The sequence below is a fragment of the Lutjanus erythropterus genome, chromosome 17, assembly GCF_056507025.1.
Source record: "Lutjanus erythropterus isolate fLutEry1 chromosome 17, fLutEry1.hap2, whole genome shotgun sequence".
NCBI classification, from domain to species: Eukaryota; Metazoa; Chordata; class Actinopteri; order Lutjaniformes; family Lutjanidae; genus Lutjanus; species Lutjanus erythropterus.
The window spans coordinates 12589298-12609366 of NC_139333.1; the positions used below are offsets into that span (position 1 = coordinate 12589298).

General features: G+C 40.0%; 1 protein-coding gene across 1 annotated transcript in view; it reads left to right on the forward strand.

Moving 5' to 3' along the window:
• LOC146311840 (SH3 and multiple ankyrin repeat domains protein 1-like) overlaps window positions 1-20069 on the forward strand; it is a 62373-nt gene that overhangs the window by 24146 nt on the left and 18158 nt on the right. Inside the window, exons 4-16 of the mRNA XM_084740349.1 lie at window positions 2655-2726; window positions 2822-2930; window positions 3109-3260; window positions 4435-4602; window positions 5720-5761; window positions 6448-6564; window positions 6670-6747; window positions 8105-8171; window positions 8423-8598; window positions 8718-8848; window positions 10641-10780; window positions 11271-11381; window positions 12242-12320. Of these exons, the coding sequence (XP_084596475.1) occupies window positions 2655-2726; window positions 2822-2930; window positions 3109-3260; window positions 4435-4602; window positions 5720-5761; window positions 6448-6564; window positions 6670-6747; window positions 8105-8171; window positions 8423-8598; window positions 8718-8848; window positions 10641-10780; window positions 11271-11381; window positions 12242-12320 (1442 nt within the window). The remainder of the gene's footprint in view (window positions 1-2654; window positions 2727-2821; window positions 2931-3108; window positions 3261-4434; window positions 4603-5719; window positions 5762-6447; window positions 6565-6669; window positions 6748-8104; window positions 8172-8422; window positions 8599-8717; window positions 8849-10640; window positions 10781-11270; window positions 11382-12241; window positions 12321-20069) is intronic.

Below are 20069 nucleotides of genomic sequence, written 5' to 3' on the forward strand. Positions count from 1 at the left end.
TTGCCCTTTTAAAAGAGATTTTCCATCTCAAGGGGACAAACCTGGTTAAAGCAACTATAAGTAACCTTCATATTTTGTTGATTCTGGAGGCCCCTGTGGACATAAGTGGTGGTGTTTCCATCATAATAACCAGAAACTATTACGTCAAAAATAAAATTATCTCAAGAAAAATGTACAACTAATCATTGTAACTTTGCCTTGGAAAATGCAAAGACTTATTTTATTTGATTTCACAGAGAATCCAATCCCACAGCAGTAATAAAGAATAACTATTTAGAAACAGCCAGTCATCTCATGGATGGTCTCTTTAACTTACATTGGTCATAAAGAGGCATCAGTATTAAACTGAGACTGTTTCATAACCAGCTAAAAGTCTTTGTAGTAGCTTTAAATAAAGGCTAAATAATAAATAAGTATACAAAATCTAAAAAAATACCACAAATTAGCCTATAAAGTGTCCAAAAAGTGTAGCTGCAATGACCCGTAATCTCACAAAAGGCACAGAGGACATGACCTCAGTTATGAAAGCTACTGCCCTGACTGAATTGCTCTACCTGGATATCTTTTTCAGTGTCTTCATTTTTGTGGGTTGAGTAATTCTGTAGATATTCTCTTACAGAAAATCTCGTTGTCATCACCAAAATACCACCAGACAAGAATTCTAAACAGCAGCTGTTAAAGCAAATGTACTTTTTTTTTTACTTTTGCAGGTTCTGTAGTTTCATGACATTAACATCCTGTCATACTTAAACTTAATTACTCATATACATAAGCAAAAAACATTTTTTGCCCTACAGTTGCAGATAAATTTCTCAAGCATTAGTTTCAACAAATATAATATCCACCTCATGCATTTAATAGCATTCTGTACATTATGCAACACATGAATCAAGTTATACGTCTCCATTTCTAGGAACTGGGCTGTGAGACAGTATCAATATGAAGTTGTCATATAATTATGTCACACTGCCCTCTGGTGGTGCAGCTCCTGTAAAAGCTGATCAGCTGGGTGGGGCTGAGAGGGTATCCTGCACTCAGGGTTTGGCTTCAAACCAGAGCGTTTACATTCTTGACAAGGTTCCAGATGCGCGCATGTGTGTACTGATGAGGCCTTGTAACTAAACTCTGCTTCACAGCAGAATGTATCTCACAGCTGCATCACTGCGTGTATTTATAACATGAGTAATGCCTTTTGAATTGCTATAGTGCCTGAATAGGACCAGTGGTTGCTGATACTGTAGTTACTGTTGGTTCTCACTGTGTACCAACGCTTACTAATAAGCATATTGTAGCTATTTTATTGCGTGTTTGTCTTCATCCTGGACAAACACACCTCTGACGCTAGAAATAGCTGGTCTCTATCTGTTTGAGGTGCAGTATGTTGTTCAGCTCATCTGTTAGCTGCTACAGTTGAAAGGAGCTTAGACTCCTCCTCTCGCCTCCACGCTCCTCCGCCTGTAAACGGTTTGCCATCACAGAACAGTAACGATGCGGTGACAAGACATCACATCCAGTCAGGTGGTTTTCATTGACGTGGTCTCCCATTCAGAGAGGAAGTGGAAGGCAAACCCACCTGAACTCTTTTTGAAGGATCTTTATGACTCAATGAGTGATTCACCACACCATATTTTAGGCCAGTGTTTTTTAATCGTCCACCTTTTTGTTATTCCTGACAGTACAGAGAAAAAATCATTCAGAAACATTCATACCACCATCTAAGAATATTCACATAACAAATACACACTTAACATTCATAGAAAGTGAAATGAAATATTTAAACAAACACACCATTTTTAGTTCTGGTCAGGACAGAATCTCCATTATTCATGGTATAGCTGTTGAAATAGACTATGAGGATATTTTATCAATGAGTAAGTAATATTTTGAAATATAGGCCTATTCAGTGTGTCAGATCCTGTGATGTCTATGACTGTGTATGGACATGCAGTTTTTGCTGTGGTTGATATAAACCTTCCCTAGATACCACAGCTGGGTGGTAAAAGATATTTAATGACCATTAGAATAAATAATCACCATTAATTCTCATATAAGTCTTATGTCAAATATACATTTTGTTATATATTTTATTTTTTAAATATCTGGAAATGATACACATGTTTGAACACCAGACAAAAGAACAAAACACAGAATATTCCTGCAATGTATTTATGCAAGCACTGACTCTATCTTTGTTTTAGTGGCAGATTCAACAATTCAATCTTAAATGTGATCAAGCTTTTGTCACAAAAACAGGCTATCAAATCTGACTTAATATTTTAAAGAAATAAATCATGGAGCTTTTCCAAAGAGTCGTGGAGTGAATTTCTGGAAACACTGAGTAAGTTAAGCTGCAGTTAACATGAGTGATGGTGCTTTTTGTAATCCTGAAATTAACAAAATTTAATTATTTGCTCGAAAAAGCACAAGTAGCATGAACTGAAAAAAAAAAATAAAAAAATTATTAATTCTCAGTTTTTCTCTCTTTTTTCAGTGAAAAGATTGTTCACATTATGAAATAGTATCTAAAGTATGGATGTACAGCATAAAGACTATTTTTTGTGTGTCATTTCCTTTATGTATGCTATCTGATAAACTGAGCTGAGTTGCAATATCATGAATCACAGTTTTCACACATATCTTTTTCTGGTCCTCAGTTTAGGTACAAAACCAGAGTTTATAAACAGACAAATTTGGATGAAAAGGCTCTCTCCAAACTCAGCACAAAGGTATTTCTTCTTGTGTCTATTGCATATTGCTGGTTCATAATATTAATTTCCATTCACTGACATCAGTTTCCTTCTTCTTCTTCTGTGACTCTCAGGCCAGTCTCAAGAAGTTCCTGGATTACATTCAGTCTGGAACAGTAGATAAAATGGCAAAAGTCCTTGATAAAGGTCTTGATCCAAATTTTCATGACCCTGACACCGGAGGTGAGTTTTCCACAACTTTGCTTTGTTCTCTCACTGTGGAAATGACATGTGTGAAGAGGGACAAAAATTCATTCTTTCAAGTGGTTTGAGTGATGATATGAAATTAATCATCTGAGGGTGGATTTTCACTTTCACCTGTATACCTGCCACCCTCCCTGACCCCCTCTCTGTGGGTCAGAGACCCCGCTCTCTGTGGCTGTGCAGTCAAGTCTGCCAGTGGAGGGCATCAGGGTGCTGGTTCAGGGCGGCGCTCATTTGGATTTTAGAAACCGAGACGGCTTGACAGCGCTGCACAAAGCTGTGAGGGCTCACAATCATGCTGGGCTGCTGGTAAGTCACATGCAGATTGTAAACACTTTGCTGCATTGTATACTATGTGTGTTCTTTTTTTCTCTTTCTCTTTTCATTTTTACACATATGTTTAAAGTATTTTTTATGCTGCTTGTTCATTTCTACTCTTCGTGCCTCATCAATTCCCTCTTGGAGACAAATAGAGTGAATTGAATTAAACGCACTCAAGTAGGCCGAACTTATGATAAGATGATTATTAGGACATACACAGTTTCTTAAACATCTTACATAAATGTTTTGAAGAGAATAAATGACCATTGCAAATGCTGCATCAGATGTGGGTGGTCATGATATTTAAAGATGATGAGAAGCATTTCACGAATAATCTCTAAGCAAAGCAGTATGAGTTAGTTTCAAGTTGTGACTGCTATTCTTTTCCTTTAACCAATGTTCTTGCAATTGGGGCAAAGAGGCCCTTTTGGATCTCTGATAGCTGCCTCATATTATATCAGAGACCACATACCAAAGCTTTTACAGGTGAATACTGCTTACCATGACCCACCTGCTTTAAAGTGTTTCTTTGCCAGAAAATATATTTTAATAATCAAAATAATATTTTATCTATCCCTGCTGCAGTTACCAAATGTCATGAAATGGTGAAAAGCGCTCATCTGTGTTTTCCAAAGTCCAACATGATTTTCTCAAATGTCTTGTTTTGTTCACAACTTGAAGATATTAGAGATGAAGTAAAGAAGCCAGAAAATATTTACATTTAAGAGCATTTTGACTTTTTTCTTAAAAACTTACTCAGACCCATTAATCAATTGGCAAAATTGCTGGCGATTAATTTAATAGTAGACAACTAATTGATTAATTATTGCAGCTCTAATTGCTATAACTCAACAAACTTTGTGTTTTCTTATCAATAATCAACAGCAGCATCACAACTAAAATAAGCCCCAGTCATATAATCAGTTCGTTCTTTCTTTCTTTCTTTCTTTCTTTCTTTCTTTCTTTCTTTCTTTCTTTCTTTCTTCCTTCCTTCCTTTCTTCCTTCCTTCCTTCCTTCCTTCCTTCCTTCCTTCCTTTCTTTCTTTCTTTCTTTCTTTCTTTCTTTCTTTCTTTCTTTCTCAGCTTGTCTATACAGACAGTGTATGTGCACCCACCACCCACACACTCGTAGAAAAGATGCTCTTTTCTTTTGTCTTGCCAGGTTCTCTTGTCCCTCGGAGCGTCTCCAAACTACAAAGACCGCTGTGGCCTGACCCCGCTGTACCACACTGTACTGACAGGGGGCGAAACTTCCTGCTGCGAGACCTTGCTGTACTACAGGGCGAAACTAGGGACGAGGGACGAGAACGGCTGGGACGAGTCCCACCAGGTACTAATGGACGGTTTCAGATTTTAGATTTAGAATAAATGGTAATACTTTATTTGGAGGAGTGTGCATAAGACTGTCACTACATCATCATAGCCATGTTCTGACCCCTGTCATGAACATTAAGGAGTCTTTATGAATGTTGATGACTGTTGTTATTAAGTGTCATTGGGTCAGTCATTTTTAATACAAAGTTGACATTGTTTGAGATATCTTTGTTATGAAAACTAGACATTACTCAAAAAAATTCTTTCTTATGACACCAAGACTATATAACCAGTCAGTGTCTTTGTCATGACAACTTTACATAAAAACAAAGAAATGTTTAGCTTTATGTTTTAACATGCTGTCATGTGATTGGTTTAGACATTGGCTGCCATGAGACCATTATAAATGTGGATTGTGAATATTTTCCTTGATGTCAACTACAGTGATACATCTTGGACTTGGTCATAAAGATGTCATTGAATGTTATAAGGCCAGTTTGACGACAGAGTACAGTACCGAGGTGATCTTAGTAAACTAGCGGTTAGCTAGTTTACCTGTTGTCAAAGATAGCTAACTGCTGTCTGCTGTTACCTGTAGCTGCTTTTAGCCACGGGGCTAGCCTCTGTTTTGACACTGACAGGTAATGTTGTGTTGGTCAGTGTCAAGTTGTCATAACAAAGACACTGACAGGTTAACATCTTAAACAATGTAAACTTTTCATTAAAAGTGACATAATTGACTAAATGACACTTAATAACAACAGTCATAAACCTTCCTAAAAACTCTTTTATGTTCATGGCTGGTGTCATGACATGGTTATGAGACTGTAATGACAGTCTTATGCAGCCTCCTTCAGATAAAGTGCTACCAAATAAACTCAGCAAATACAAATCCATATTTCTATGGTTTCCTTTCATATTTTCATGTTAAGCATCTCTGGTCTTTGTCTCTCTTCATGTAAATTTAAGCAATGCACCAACATTTCCCTGTCTTATCTCTGTGGTTGTGATGTCATGTACCATCGCCCTCAGCCCGTCTCAGCATTTTTTCAAACCCCCCCTCTCTCCTCTGTGCCTTCCTCACTCGTCTCTCCATTCTCTCTCCTTCCTCCCCTCCTTCTCTCTTTCCATAGCACAGGGATGAAGAGGAGTTTGGAATGGAAGAAATACATAAGGTACCCTTCATCCTCCCCTATCATCATCTCCACCAGCCTTTCACTGAGAATCGTGCTTTGATAAAAAAAAATGCAGACTGTAACTGAGGTGACCACGTAGTTCCCTTAAAACCAGTTCAAATCTGGGTCACCTCGAACTGAGTCCAGTCCAGAAAGAGCATTGGATGTTATCTCTTTCTTACTGTAGATATGGGTGCATTGCCTACATTATGTCTCTGTGACATCCTGGTAAATTTGCGTTTGTGCTGCGAGCCGGTTGTCATGGTATTTTATTTTGGTTTTGCCGTGCTGTGTGTTTTCTTTCTTTACTTTGTACATATCTTGTGATATTTTAGTCCCTGCAGAAAAATATGAGGAAACCTCACAGGCTGCTGAAGGCTTCTCTCTGTTGTTTTAATGTTTTTTGTCTTCTTTCTTTTCCACCATGGTGCAATGTAATTGGCTCTGACCTGTTTTTCTGTAAGAGTAATTATGGATCCAAATGTGGATGTAAGACATATTATTTCCCTTTGTTTTTCTTTGTATCTCCTTCGCAATATCTTTTATCCTCTCCTGTTTTCTGCCTAAATCTATTGTACTGAAAGAGTCCTATATGAAATCCCCCTCTTCACTTTAATTTGTCTCTGTCTATACTTTCTAATACTGACAATTTGTGGATATTTCTGTCACACTCTTGACACTGAAAGGCGTGCCAGAATGGCTTCGCCCAGCACTTGGAACATCTGCTGTTTTATGGGGCAGACACCTCTTCTCAAAATGCCTCAGGGAACACTGCACTTCACATTTCTGCCCTGTACAACAAGGCAAGTACGGCAGCAGATCCCTCATATGAAACTATTATTACCATAATTATTATGCTGGTTGTTCTAAAGGTGTTAACGAATGTCTTTCCTTATCTGGATGATCAGGAAAGCTGTGTCCGCGTTCTTCTGTACAGGGGAGCAAATAAGGAGGCAAAGAACAAACATGGTCAGACCCCTTTTCAGGTAAATGGTTTAACTATCAGTTAGTACTGTATGTATTTTTTATCAGAGTTAAAGTGTTTTTGTAGAGTAGCTCTGACAAACAGTTTTGTGACAAACTAAAAGAGAAAAAAATATGATGACATAAAAAAACAAAACAAGAAATAGCAATAAGCATAATAGCTTCCCATATGGAAAAGATATAGTCATATTTAAGTAATTTTTTATGTTTTATCTGAAAGTAATATACTGTGTATCTGCCAAACCAGATACAAGATCTTCATTAAATTTATGTAATATCAAATTCTGAATCATACTATATCGTCAATCCACATACAATATTCTTAGTGGATAATATATGTAATGTCAAACTTAAATGAGTTGGGCAGCCATCAGTGAAACTAATCTTGCAAGCATACAGTATTATAATGACCTCTCAAGACATGTAAGACACATATATGAGACATAAAACAAAACCAAAAACTGCCTTTCCTGTCTCTTTTCAGCTGTCAGTCTCATAATAATGAAGCATGCCATTTTACTTATACATATTTTTACTTGAGAAAAAAGAACATTGCTTACAGACATTTGACAACAAACATTTTTCTTTTTTTTCTACCCTTCCACCCACGCATCCAGACTGCCTATACAAAATAATATAGACAAAAAAAAATTTATACATGGGGTTTTAATTTAAATTGAATAGGAAAATAAAATACGTACAACATATACCCATGAATCAACACTTTGCATGGGAAACAATATACACACACAAACATATAGAAATAGAGATGAATAATGAATCACTGTAAGTATACAGACCAATTTACCTTCAGTTCTTATCACTACACTTTCTAAATACAATACTAGAGGGTCCCATGTAGTATGGGATTCTTGGGTTAACCCACTAACGTAGTATTCTGTTTTTTCTCGCTTAAGGAATAGTATCAGATCATTCATCCAGTCAGAAGCTTTGACTGGATGCTCTGATATCCCTTCAAAAAATCCTTCTCCAGGCAAGAAGAGTTGCTGAATTGATAAAGCATAATCACCATGTCAAGGGTGCAGAGCACTGTCTGAACTAGATATTATCAGATCATCTACATATAAAGACACTCAGTGTCCTACATGTTTCCTGCAAATTCAATTGAGGTACTGTGAGGTTATGCACTATTACTTCTAAACATACATAATGTTGACTTGATTCATACTTAATTCTTATAATACATTTAGGAAAATCCAAAAGTGGCCACTTTCACTTTCATAGTACGAGAAATATAAGTCTCATAAGACCAAAAAAACCTGGACATTTACTACTGGAAGCAGTAGGAGATTCTCAAAAGATTTTTCCATGTCTTATCTCTTTTTTGTGTGTTTACAGCTAGCTATAATGTCTGGTCACTTTGAACTCGGGGAAATCATCAAAAATCACAAAGATTCAGACATAGGTAAGCTTTCATGCCAGGTGGCTACCAAGTGTTACAATCAGTTCCCAACATCTGCTTTTCTTTATACTTTCCTGAATTTATCATGTATATGCCCTCACAGTCTCCCTTCTTTTTCCCTAACAACTTGCCTAATTTCTCCCTCCATCTCATCCCATCACACCAAACTCCACTGCTCTTCCTCACCTCTTATTCCTTCTTATTCCTCTTCACCCCTGCACCCTCACCCGTGAACCTCACACCCCCATCTTCAGTGCCCTTTTTGGAATCGCCAAAGTTTGTTCCCAAGCGAAAAGAGAGCGCCCACACTCTGCCTCTGCCCTCACTTCATTCCCACCCCCTACTGCGCGCTAACAGCGATAACACCATGCCCCAGTCTGACCCTCTGGCCCCGCCCAACAAGGCTGCAACCAATCCCAACCCAGGACAGGTACTGAGGACCATTAGGTGGATGCTCGTCTGCTGATCTTTGTGATATCAGATATGCTTCTCAGACTTTTACTCATAGTAAGTTACAGAACCAGCTTTGATGTTGTGACTTTTCTGCAGGGCCAGCGCAGGGCCTCCATCGGCATGAGAAGCTCCAGTAGCCCCAGAACTCGTACGCGCTCTCCATCCAGAGGGAGAGGAGGCCAAAGTGACACAGAGGAGAGGCACCGGCAGCCAAGAGGCAGACAGGGGTAAGAAGCCTTTATATATTAAGAGAGGAATCTCTCAGATCTCATTCTGATCTGGTGCTTTAATCCAGTGATTCCCAACCTCTTTTCCCTGGAACCCGTCTCATAGTTTGAATTGGAATTTAAAGTTTTGGTGCAACAGAATTAATCCAGGTTTAGAGTGTAAATAAAGAAAGGTTTAAATTTAATCTTTCTTCATTTTAAACTTGTTAAGAAGTTTGGTGCAAAATAATTTCAAGTTAAACCACAATTTAATCGGGTTTAGAAATTTATCCTTGAGTGAGGACAAAGACATTTATCTTTTTAACTAGTTTTGTATACAGACTTTTGTATAAACTGTGATTTTAGTTAACATGTGGAAATCTAAATTTGACCAGTGCTTTAAGGCCATCTACTGACAGGGGTCATTAATCTCCAGTTACCCTTTGCTGTATGTAGGAAGATACTATGTGTCTCAGTTGCAAACTGTGTACTATTTTCAACTGCAAGAATGTCCCATATTGTAAGTGTGGTATGGATGGACATCGCTGTCCTGTGAAGCAACAGAGAAAGAGGAGCTATTCACAGCCTGAAAAAAAAAAGTGTTAAAAATGTGAGACGATGGTGCAGTAGCTCTGGCGACAACTTGGAAATAAACACACATAAGAGTCTACAGGCATGGAAGGGCCTCTTGAGGCCGTGTAGTGATGATTTTAGTTAAAGACTAACATCAGCATGCGAACATGCTTCCGATGACAAATCTTTACATGCTGATGTTTACTATGTTCAACAGAATGCAAACGTGTTAATTAAAACTGAAGGCAAAGTACAACTGAGGCTGTTTTGAATCAAATTAGTTTGGTAGATATTTGGTGTCAAATCAAAGTATTGGACAAATTAAAATGAAAATTTTCACATAATTATCATCTAGGAACTATAAATGTCTGCTCCAGTTTTTCCTGATGCATCCAACAATTGTTGAGATATTTCAGTGTGGACCAAAATGGTGCACTGACCAACAGACTGGCACTGCCATCTCACAACTCACCTCAACTAATCAGATGCGAAATTGCATTTTAACCAATTTAAAATACAGTCTATGACTCCAAAATGCTATTTGGACTACAGTACTTATTTTTAAATGCGCAGTTTTTCCATATTGCTCCTTTAAATAATAATCTAAACTATTCCATGTAGTCTTCTGTACTGAGTGAAATGCTGAGATATAGACCAACTATATATACAGCATATTTTTGAAAAGAAAACCCTGTGGTGAAGCTTGGGTGACCCCTAGTGGGGGTCAGGAGCCTCAGGTAGGGAACCAGTGCACCACACTATTTAAGACATTTTCAATCTTTAAACTAGCTTGATTGACATCTACATCCACATGCTTGACATTATTTCCAATTAGTACATAACTTGTTACACTAATTCCTTGTATACTAGGTGACATTGAGTTTTCCCCATGTTAATTTTTTTTTTATACCAACAGCCAAATTATTGTGTACTTTAGAGTATTATTATAGCTGAGAACTGAGGCACACTGACTGTGTTAGAATTGTTAGCACTTACTTAATACCAGACATACAATATGCACTGAATGCTAGACACTTAGTAAATACAAGATTGCAGCATGCAGTCTTACTGTTGCTGTGACTGTTTAGTATGACTCAACTACTGACTGTCTCTGATGTAGCCTGACAAGCTGTATGTCGTCTCATTTTGTCTCACTTGTTTTTTTCCACAGTGTGCCACACAGTCTTATCTCTCAGTTTCATAAGAGACTCTCTCTCCATCTCTCTTTCTCCTTCTGTAGTGCGACCTCGGCGGGCAGTGGGGGAGGTCAGATGAAGCGTATGTACAGTGCGGTCCCAGGGCGAGTTTATGTGGCCACCCGTGCCCACTCTGCTGGTGGAGAGCGAGAGCTCTCACTTAGCAAAGGAGACAAAGTTAAAGGTGAGATTGAGCCAAAATTTTACAAGTGGTGAAATATGGGAGTAAACATCTGCCCTCGATGATTTAATCGCTGTTATCACAAACCTGCTATTGGCATTGGAATCATTTGACAGATAATTAACTAACTGTTCTCAACTGCTGATAATTTGGTGCAATTTTTAGACACTTCAAGTGCAGCTGCAGGGAAAAATGCTAGCTGCTGTATCTAAAACATCAACAGCAAGAGATGTACATGTGGGAAGAGAGGATTGTAAACAAGAGAAATGAGAAGCACCAGCAGACACATCCAATCATCACAAAGCAATACATGTTCCCATTCATTCTCAGTGGATTATACAGAGTTATTATAAAAAAGGTATCTAAAGGTAAACAAGGAAGGCTCATGGAAAGATAAGTGTTTGTGACAGTGCCTTTACTACCCATATTAAATTCTAGTCATCTATCTATGACTATCTGTTATTCCGTCTATTTTTCTGACTGTCTGTCTCAGTGTTAAGTGTAGGAGAGGGGGGATACTGGGAAGGAACTGTGAAAGGTCGCACTGGCTGGTTTCCTTCAGACTGTGTGGAAGAGGTGGCTGGTCTCACCAAAGATCGAGCAGGTAAGACGAAACCTGTGTGAGTTTCACCACAGTATATCAATATATGATGAATACTTAACTGAAAAATCTGTTGCATGCAACCTGAGACATTTCTTGGAATATCAGTGCACTGCAGGCCAGCAGCTGGCCTGTGTGTGCAAAATCCAACATGGCTACCTTCATGGAGTAAATCAGGGAAATCCTTGCTAATTTTGAAAAAGTTACTGCAAGAATAACAGCTACTGTTACTAATAATGTTTCAATATTAATATTTACTGTATTGAAACAACCTATAAATACTTGAGTTTTTGTTCCAAAACAATTGAAATCTGCCACTTTTTCCAAAAGCAATGAACTTTATTTCTAAAAATGAAAAATTGTGATCAGACAATTTTCATAAATGCTACATGTATCAAGCAGGATACAAACAAAACATCATATATATGTAAATTATATCAACTTTTTGTTTTGTTTTTGACACTTACCAATTATGCAAAATAACACAAACAGTAGATAAGAGAGAGGGCATGCTATAAAGTGGGTTACATACTCCCTCAGGCTGGAATTATCCTCTAAGTCGCGGTAACACCCAGCACATGTCACACTCATGTTACCAGCAGGCCCTTTTGTAGCAGACAGTGGTACGTGTACAACACAGACTTTGAGTTGTTGTTTTTTTTTTCTATTTTCACAGCTGCACTGTTCACACAGCATGCAAACCATATGCCAAGAAGACACAAAAATAGGGTGTAAATATATTTGATTCATTTGTGTTTCGTGCTGACGACACAACACTTCTGTAAAAAGACTGCAGAGAAAGTGTCATGACAGAAGCTGAAAGTTAAAACTGAGCATATGTTTTGCCTGCATGTGCCTTGCAGAGACGCGCAGTGAGAAAGCCAAGAGGAAGCTTTTCCGTAACGTCACTGTCGGAGCCTACGATGGTACCGACGGCCCCAGGTAAGAAAACTTGTTATTGAATGATAACTAAGTTGGAGCAGAAACAATAATCTTCCAGCTTCAGTCCTGCAGCATAATGAGCCTGCTGCCCTTGGAGGGTTAGTTCAAATTACTTGAAGTGAAGTTGTATGATATTCTTAATGATAGTCAGTGTATTAGAAACAGTACATGGTGATCATGACGCCTCCAGTTTGGAGAAGCAGAGAAGAGCACAGAAGCTAAGCAGTGAACTGTTGTGGATGGGGTCCATGGCAGAAGGTATTTTAGCCATTTAAAATACATCCTTTTAAAAACATCTATCAGTTGAAGTGTGCAAAATATTGGGAATATTTTCACCACTTTGCCCTGCCATCAGACAGCCTTTTTGAATGGGAACCTGCCATTATATGAGCCAAATATTGTTCCCTCTTTCTCAACCAGATTTCTTTTACCAAAACAGTCATTTTACCTCACAGAACACGGGAGATGCAGGTTGGCCACTGCCTCAACCTGCTAGTTGGATTGTATTATTGTGTGACTTCAGTGAATTTGAACTGTCCCTTTTAAAACACCAAAGTCACACAATAACATAAACAAATAAGAGACTGAGGCAGCAGGAGAGAAGCAACTCTCATATTTTGTAAAGTAAAATGACTGATTTCACCAATGGAGTCTGGTTTGGGCACGAGAGAGCAGAATTTGGCTTACATAAATGCTGTTTCCTGTCAGAAACGGCTGTCTGATGGCAAAGTAAAAGAGAAGAAATTATTCTAAGTATAGCGTACACTTACACTGATATTGATTTTTTTGAGGTTATTGAGGTTAAAATATGTTTTGCTTCTGGCCCTGTCCACAGCAGTACATTGCTCATTGCTTCGCTTCTGTGCTGGTACAGCTATCGCTTCTCGAAAGTGGGGGTGTGTCCACGGCCATCTACTAGGTAACACACTGACTGTATGGATAAGTACCTCATACAACCACACTGCAAATAATCCAAATTATCCCTGCTAAGAAAAAAACAGTAAACTTGGAAAAGTATAAATTGCTGGGAAAGTATAAATGTGAGGGTGAGTGTGTGCTGAACTGTCCCTGAATTTTCACCCAGTGCATGCTGGGACAGGCCCCGGCCCCTCTTAACCCTGAACAGGATACCAGTTTGGAAAATAGATGAACTAATAAAACTAAAATAAACCAGATTGACTGCAGCCTGTGATACAGTTCTAGCTGTGGAGTGTGGGCAGCAGCTGAACTGTCTGCTCTCTGGTTTATTACTGTAAGGTAAGACTGTGGGGCCAGTCAAGGTGATTGAAACAGTTGACATGCTCTTGTTTTGCAGCCAACAGGAGGTTCGTGTGTGTACGTGTGTACGTGTGTACGTGTGTACGTGTGTATGTGTGTGTGTGTGTGTGTGTGTGTGTGTGCTCACTTGCTTCACCTCTTGTGCTTTCATGTCTTCCTGCGTGCTGTATGTGTCTGCTTTCTGCTGATCCTGAACAGCACTTGTTCTCTATTGTTTCCCCGCGTGAACACGTCAGCGCTGAAAGCACAAAGAGCAGCCATGTCATTTTCAGCTCTGCCCCCTTTTTGGCTCCACCAGACAAAATGCACTTGTCTCTTTGATACCTCCATCCACATGCCTCTCTCCTCTCCTGTCCTCTCCTCTCTGGTTGCTTGTTTACACTGAACACAATAATGCCATAATGAAAGGTAGAGGAGGGGTGGGGGGGGGGGTTGTTTCTCCTCCTCCGTGGCATCTGTCTGAAGCTGCAGCTCAGCCCTGGGCAGCTGCAACTGTGTATTATGAAGCTGTGTGTGTTTGTTTGAGAGTTAGTGTGCGAGTGTGTGTCTTCTTTGCGTGTACATACATCATCGTGCTGATGAGTCATGAGCAGGCTGAAGCGTTGGTTAGGTCCCCGGGCTTGTGAGAAGGACTTACCAGTCGCCACCCTGGGGGGTTTTACAGCCTCTTACACATTGTAGCTGACATTACCCTTGATGCTGAGCAGCTCTTGCTGTCATTCAAAGAAGGCATTCACTTTAATCCAGCTGCGCTTGTGTTTCTAAATGGAAACAGCAGCCACTGGGGTTATATTACCTGTGCTAAGTTGGTTAAGCGTAATTGCAGCACCGTGTTGAAGTGGTGCTCAATTAAGAGCAAGGTGATCCAGAGTATGTTCTCTCACTGCAGGGAGAATGTCAATTACTATTTCAGAGAAGGATCCACTCTCACAAATAAAGGTGCAACCCATATAGGGTTTATGTGCTTGTTCCTGCTGGAGAACACTTTTTGGTTCCTGATAGAACCTTTTTATAAAGGTTCCAGCAGGCCCTCTTGTGAAAACTCTCTGAGAACCCTATGTGAGACGCTCTACCGAAAACCGTTCTATGGCGTAATGGTATCACCCAGACCCTCTCTGGGGGTTCTATCCAGAACCTTTCCACCTTCTAAAGGTGCTAAACAAGAACCCACCCAGGAAGTTCAACCAATAAACTTTTTATATTCCAAGAATTCCCTCTAGAACCCACCCAAGACGGTCGACCAAGAACCTTTTTTTCTGCCAGGGGTTTCATCTCAAACCCACCCGGGGGGGTCCTACCAAGAACCCCTTTATATTTCATAGGTTTCATCCAGAGCCCACCCAGGGGCAGTTCTCTTTTACAATGTCTAAATTGACCCAGCTGAATCATGGGTAGACAGTCTAATATTAGAGGGTGGGTTTAACACCCATGCTCTCAACAACCCTAGAAGAATTATGTCTTCCAAAAAGAGTTCTTAATGGAACCCGTTGTGCCATGCAAATGGTTCTGGGTAAAACCTCAGACCTTAAGTAAGAGTGTTTTTGGAGCCCTTATTTCTAAGGGTGCAGAGAGAGGAAGAGTGTTTGTCAGCCTGTGTGGTGATGACAGCTCTGCTTTAGAAGAGAGGAGAGGAGGGAGGAAAGTTTGCAAATGTGTGTGAGTAAATCCAGGGTGAGAATCAGCTGTTAGTATATCTGTGATACAGCAGTCAGTGGATGTGTCGCCTTACATTTATACCCATCCCCCGCATCCCCACCCCGCCAGTCCAGCTCTCCATCTCCCCTACTTTGCAACCAAACCCTCTTCCTCTCGTGTACCAGCACACACACACACACACACACGCACACACACACACACTGCACTCTCTCCCTGTAGTGATAATCGCTGGTAGTCTCTCTTTCCTTCACGTTGTCTTCCTCTCGTCTGAAGTATATGCGGGGTGCAGACCATCTCGCTCTCTCTCCTCCACTCTCGCGGCTCTCTCCGGCTGAGCTCTCGCTGGAAGACCGGGAGGAGGGAGGAGGGGATGAGGAGGAGGTGGTGGAGAGCGCGCGAGAGAGAGGAGGAGGGGGGGACATGGCAATGGGGGGATGCGGAGAGAGAGATTTCTCTCTCTCCCTCTCTTCTTCGTGGCCGTCACTGGGCCCCAGAAACAGGAGCGTGTGGTTCATTTACAGGTAGCGGCTGTTTCCTCATTCATTGGCTGGCTATGGATGTGAGGAGAGGACAATGGAGAGAGGGGAGAGGTAGATGATGCTATTGAGAGGCCGTGCCTTTTCAAAGACAGACTAATAAGCTATGTATTCTGTGTGTGCGTGTGTCTCTGAGTGTGTGCGTGTGTGTCTCATATTTGTCATTTTTTCTTCTGCATGTGAATATCTGTGGGGACGGAAGTCGCTATTGAATGGAGACTCTCTGCAGCATGTTTATTTCTGTGTCTTCCTCCCGTGTGCGTCTCTGAACGCTGTGTGTGCGTGTGTGTTAGTGCATGAAAGGGAGCACATATTGATGCATTTCAGTCAGACAGTGTGGGTGTATTTCATTCTCTTTGAGTCATGATTTCTTTAAGCAGATATTTTTCATTCACCAGCTCTTCCCATTTATTCTTGTTCCTTTAAAACCACCACCGACTGTCACATCCCGTTTTTTTAATGTGTCCCATTGTATCATTAAAAATGTGAGAAGGATGAAAGTGAATAAGTCAATAAGGGACAAGAGTGTCTTTTTTTCAGTTCCTCTCGAGCTCTTATTTGAGATACCGGTCATTTCTGTACGTGTGTGAGTGTGTGTGCATGCATTTGTGTTTGTGTGTGAGTGTGCATGCGACTATATACACTGAATAAAATATATGTGGCTCTCACATATGAGTGTATACGTCATAGTGTTTGATTGCTGTGGGAGTATCTCTCCTGTACATATATTTATGTTCATCTATCTACCAACATGTCCATCCACAGTGTGTGTCCACTAACATCCGTCAAGTGTTTCACTTGTGGTGTATGTGGGGGTATTGTCCCCACAAAGCCAGCCTATCTGCATGTTCATTCAGCAGATGAATGGTTAAAAAGCAGCCTTTTTTCTCAGTAATTGTGGATAGAAGAGAGGATGACTCAGGAGGGTACATAATAACTCTGGTCTCTACTAGGCTTCCAGCTTCATTGCAGCCAGTTCAGAGAGAGCGTGTCCCACTAGCCAACAGAGATTAACCAGGGATGTTTGCACTTTTATTGGTCCTAATTGGCCAGGCACTAGTGGTCAATGTGGTGATAGATAAGTTGAATAGCTTTAAAGGGTGCATTTCACCCCAAAATCTTCTGGCCTTTAGTGTAATTTATCCATATAGATTATTTTGGTGTGAGTTGCCAAGTTTTGGAAATATCAGACGTAGAGATGTCTGTCATACCTCAGATATGGTACTCAGACCTAGATGGCACTGAGCTTGTGGTGCTTGAAGCACAAAAACACTTTGAAAGACTCAACAGCAATTTCTCTTTCCAGAAATCATAACCTGGTTACTCAAGATAATCCGTAGACCTTGTTGTGAGCCATTTCATGTAGGAACTATTTTCATTCTATGCAAGAATCGACCAGAACTACTTTGTTTTTGCAGTAGAAGCGACTGAATCTACATTCTTTTCGTTACAGTCTACTAGAACTACTTTCTTTCTGCAGATAATCTACTGAAACTACTTTCTTTTTGCCACTGTACAATCTCCCAGAACTACTTCCTACCTATAGCAGAATCTAATGGAACTACTTTCTTTCTACTGTCCAGTCTACCAGAACTACTTTCTTTCTGCAGTAGTATATACCAGAACTACTTTCTCCCTATTGTACAGTCTACCAGATCTACATTCTTTGTAAGGTACAGTCTACCAGAATTACTTTTTTTTCTGCAGTAGAATCTACTGGAGCTATTTTCTTTGTACTGGAAAGAAAGTAGCTCCTACATGAAACTGCTCACAGTAAGCTCTGTGGATTATCTTGAGTTTTTCCAATGTACATTTTTGGTGCTTTGCACAATACAAGCTGAGTGGTATCTAGTTCAATTATATTTGAGACATCTGTATGACCGATGTCTCCAAATATTTAACACCTCACACCAAAACAATTAATGACACTACAGGTAAGAGGAAAAATACACATTTTCGTTAGAGGGGTAAACTGTCCCTTTAAGTATATAAATGAAATCAGATGTGCCCTGTTAACCCCATTGTAGAAGTGGATGCATGAAGAGCCCGACGGATCCGTCCACCCACTCCGTGTTACTTTGATCCTCAGAAAGGGAAAGCATGATGGAGGACAGGGTGAGAGAAAAAGGAATGAGGTGTGAGGAGCAGATGGCTGGAAGGCGGCTGTGCGTTGGCGAAACAGTTAACATTGATGGAGAAACACACAAGGGATGGACCTCAGTAGGGGAAACTAGCGATCGTCTGTTCAGTGCTAAAGTTATGGCTTGGTGTCGAAAGTCTGGATCTTCAGGCCTGTAAGGCTCATGACTCTGCTGGACCTCTGTGATTCCACAGCCAAACTTTATTACATGCTCTGCCGGATTAGATACACAAAACCTTGCTGGGTCTGTGCTGTAAGAGACAGTGTGAAATATAATATTATACTGTTATTGTTATTTTAGTGCCAGTATACGCATGGGTATTTCCGAAGTGGCAGAGGCAAGATGAAGTCAGAGTGATGGGGTCCTCTGCCAGACATTAAAAACATTCAAATCTGCTGCCTAAAACCTAAAAGTACATTAGATATGTTGGCATCTTTAAATAATACGTTGATTTTTTCTAAGTGGTTACATGGCCAAGTTACCCTGATGAATACCTGGCTGCAGACGTTATTTCCAGGCAGCCAATGAAGTGGTTGTGTTTAGGTTATAGATAGTTAAGGTTGGATTTAGAGCCACGGTTTTTGGTCTGCTGACTTAAGCGAAGAAGGCAGAATTTCAATGCAGCCTGAGAGTAAGCAGTGCCTGAAATCATTAACTCAGGGCCAAAAATATCATTTAATTTGCTGTTTCTCATGAAGTTCTGAACACACAGGGTTTCCATGGGTCCTTAAAGCTACTACAAGGTGCTGTCATATTTTGTTGATTTTGGAGGCATCTGTGACAAAAGTGGTAGTGTTTCCTCTACCATAACCACAAAATATAATGCCAAATATAAAATTATTAAAATAAAAATCCTTTTTACAAGCTAACATGTGACTCACTGTAACTTTGCTTGGGAAAATGTTAACACAGCTTTTTTAATCTGATTTCACTGAGAATCCGACCCTGTGGCAGGCATTAATAGCAATAATTTCTTCTTCCGATGGTCTTGATTGCTCATGTAGGTCACATAGAGGCATCAGTATTAGGTTGAGAGTGTTTCATAAGGTCTTGTAGTAGCTTTCAAAAGTCTTTTAAAGTCTGAAATCCAATAATCTGAATTTTGGGCCTTAAATGTCAATTTTGACAGGTCTTAAAAATTGATTGGATTATAAAGTTAACATTACTTTTATGAGGCTGCATTAACTTCAGTCTCATTTTTAAAGATACTTTTGGGAAAAAAATGTCTTGATCTCGCTGTAACAACTCCTGAACAAAACCAAAACGCTAAGAATTTATCAAAGCAAACCCAGTTAGCCTTACGCTCCACCTTCAAGTGTGGAAAGGACAAAAAGTCTTACAGTACACAATTTGGATTGGCAGATATCACGAAGAGATAATTAACTTTTTTGTTCTTATGGACATGAAATAGGTATTGCCTTCATAAGGGTTTTGAAAAGTTTGTAAAAAAGTCTTAAATTTAGCTTGGTGAAACCTGCAGAAACCCTGTACATAAGTTACCCAAACTTCCCATTTAAAGGGGGAGGGACAACAGACTGTATTCCCAGTGGAAATAATGTCCTTGAGTATACCCAGGGCATTTTTACTGCATTGTTTTGGCAGTCAAGCTATCACTGTAAATAAAGACAACTCTTCGAGCAGGCTACTTGTCCTGTTCACACACAGTTCAGCCCATCTAGGAAATCAGATACTTTGATTTGTCAAGTGCCAGTTTGAGTTTAGTTGAGGAGCACAAACTAACACAGAAGTGAGCTGGCAAGAAGAAGAAATATCTGGAATTCCTCTGAAATCATACAGCTCTGCTTATGCCCGAGGCTCTCCAACAACAGAAATAGGGTGAATTGACATTGTTAGAAAGTCAAGGCCAGAAATGAGTCATGAGATGTGGCTGTGTGTGTGTGTGTGTCAGTGTGGAGTCCATTTAACCAGTCCTGTATCAGAGAAAGGGTTGTAAAGCAGCTCGGCCAAACGTCCCAGACATGGTAATAGAATAATGAAGGAGCTTGCTGGGCCAGCTGTTACACTACTCCAACAGTCTCATAATATGATTGCATCACCGATGTCTGTGATCGCTGTTTCTGCCCTCCCAGGCTGGAGTCTTTTGAGCATGAGGAGCTGTTTGTGGAGGGAGATTAGAG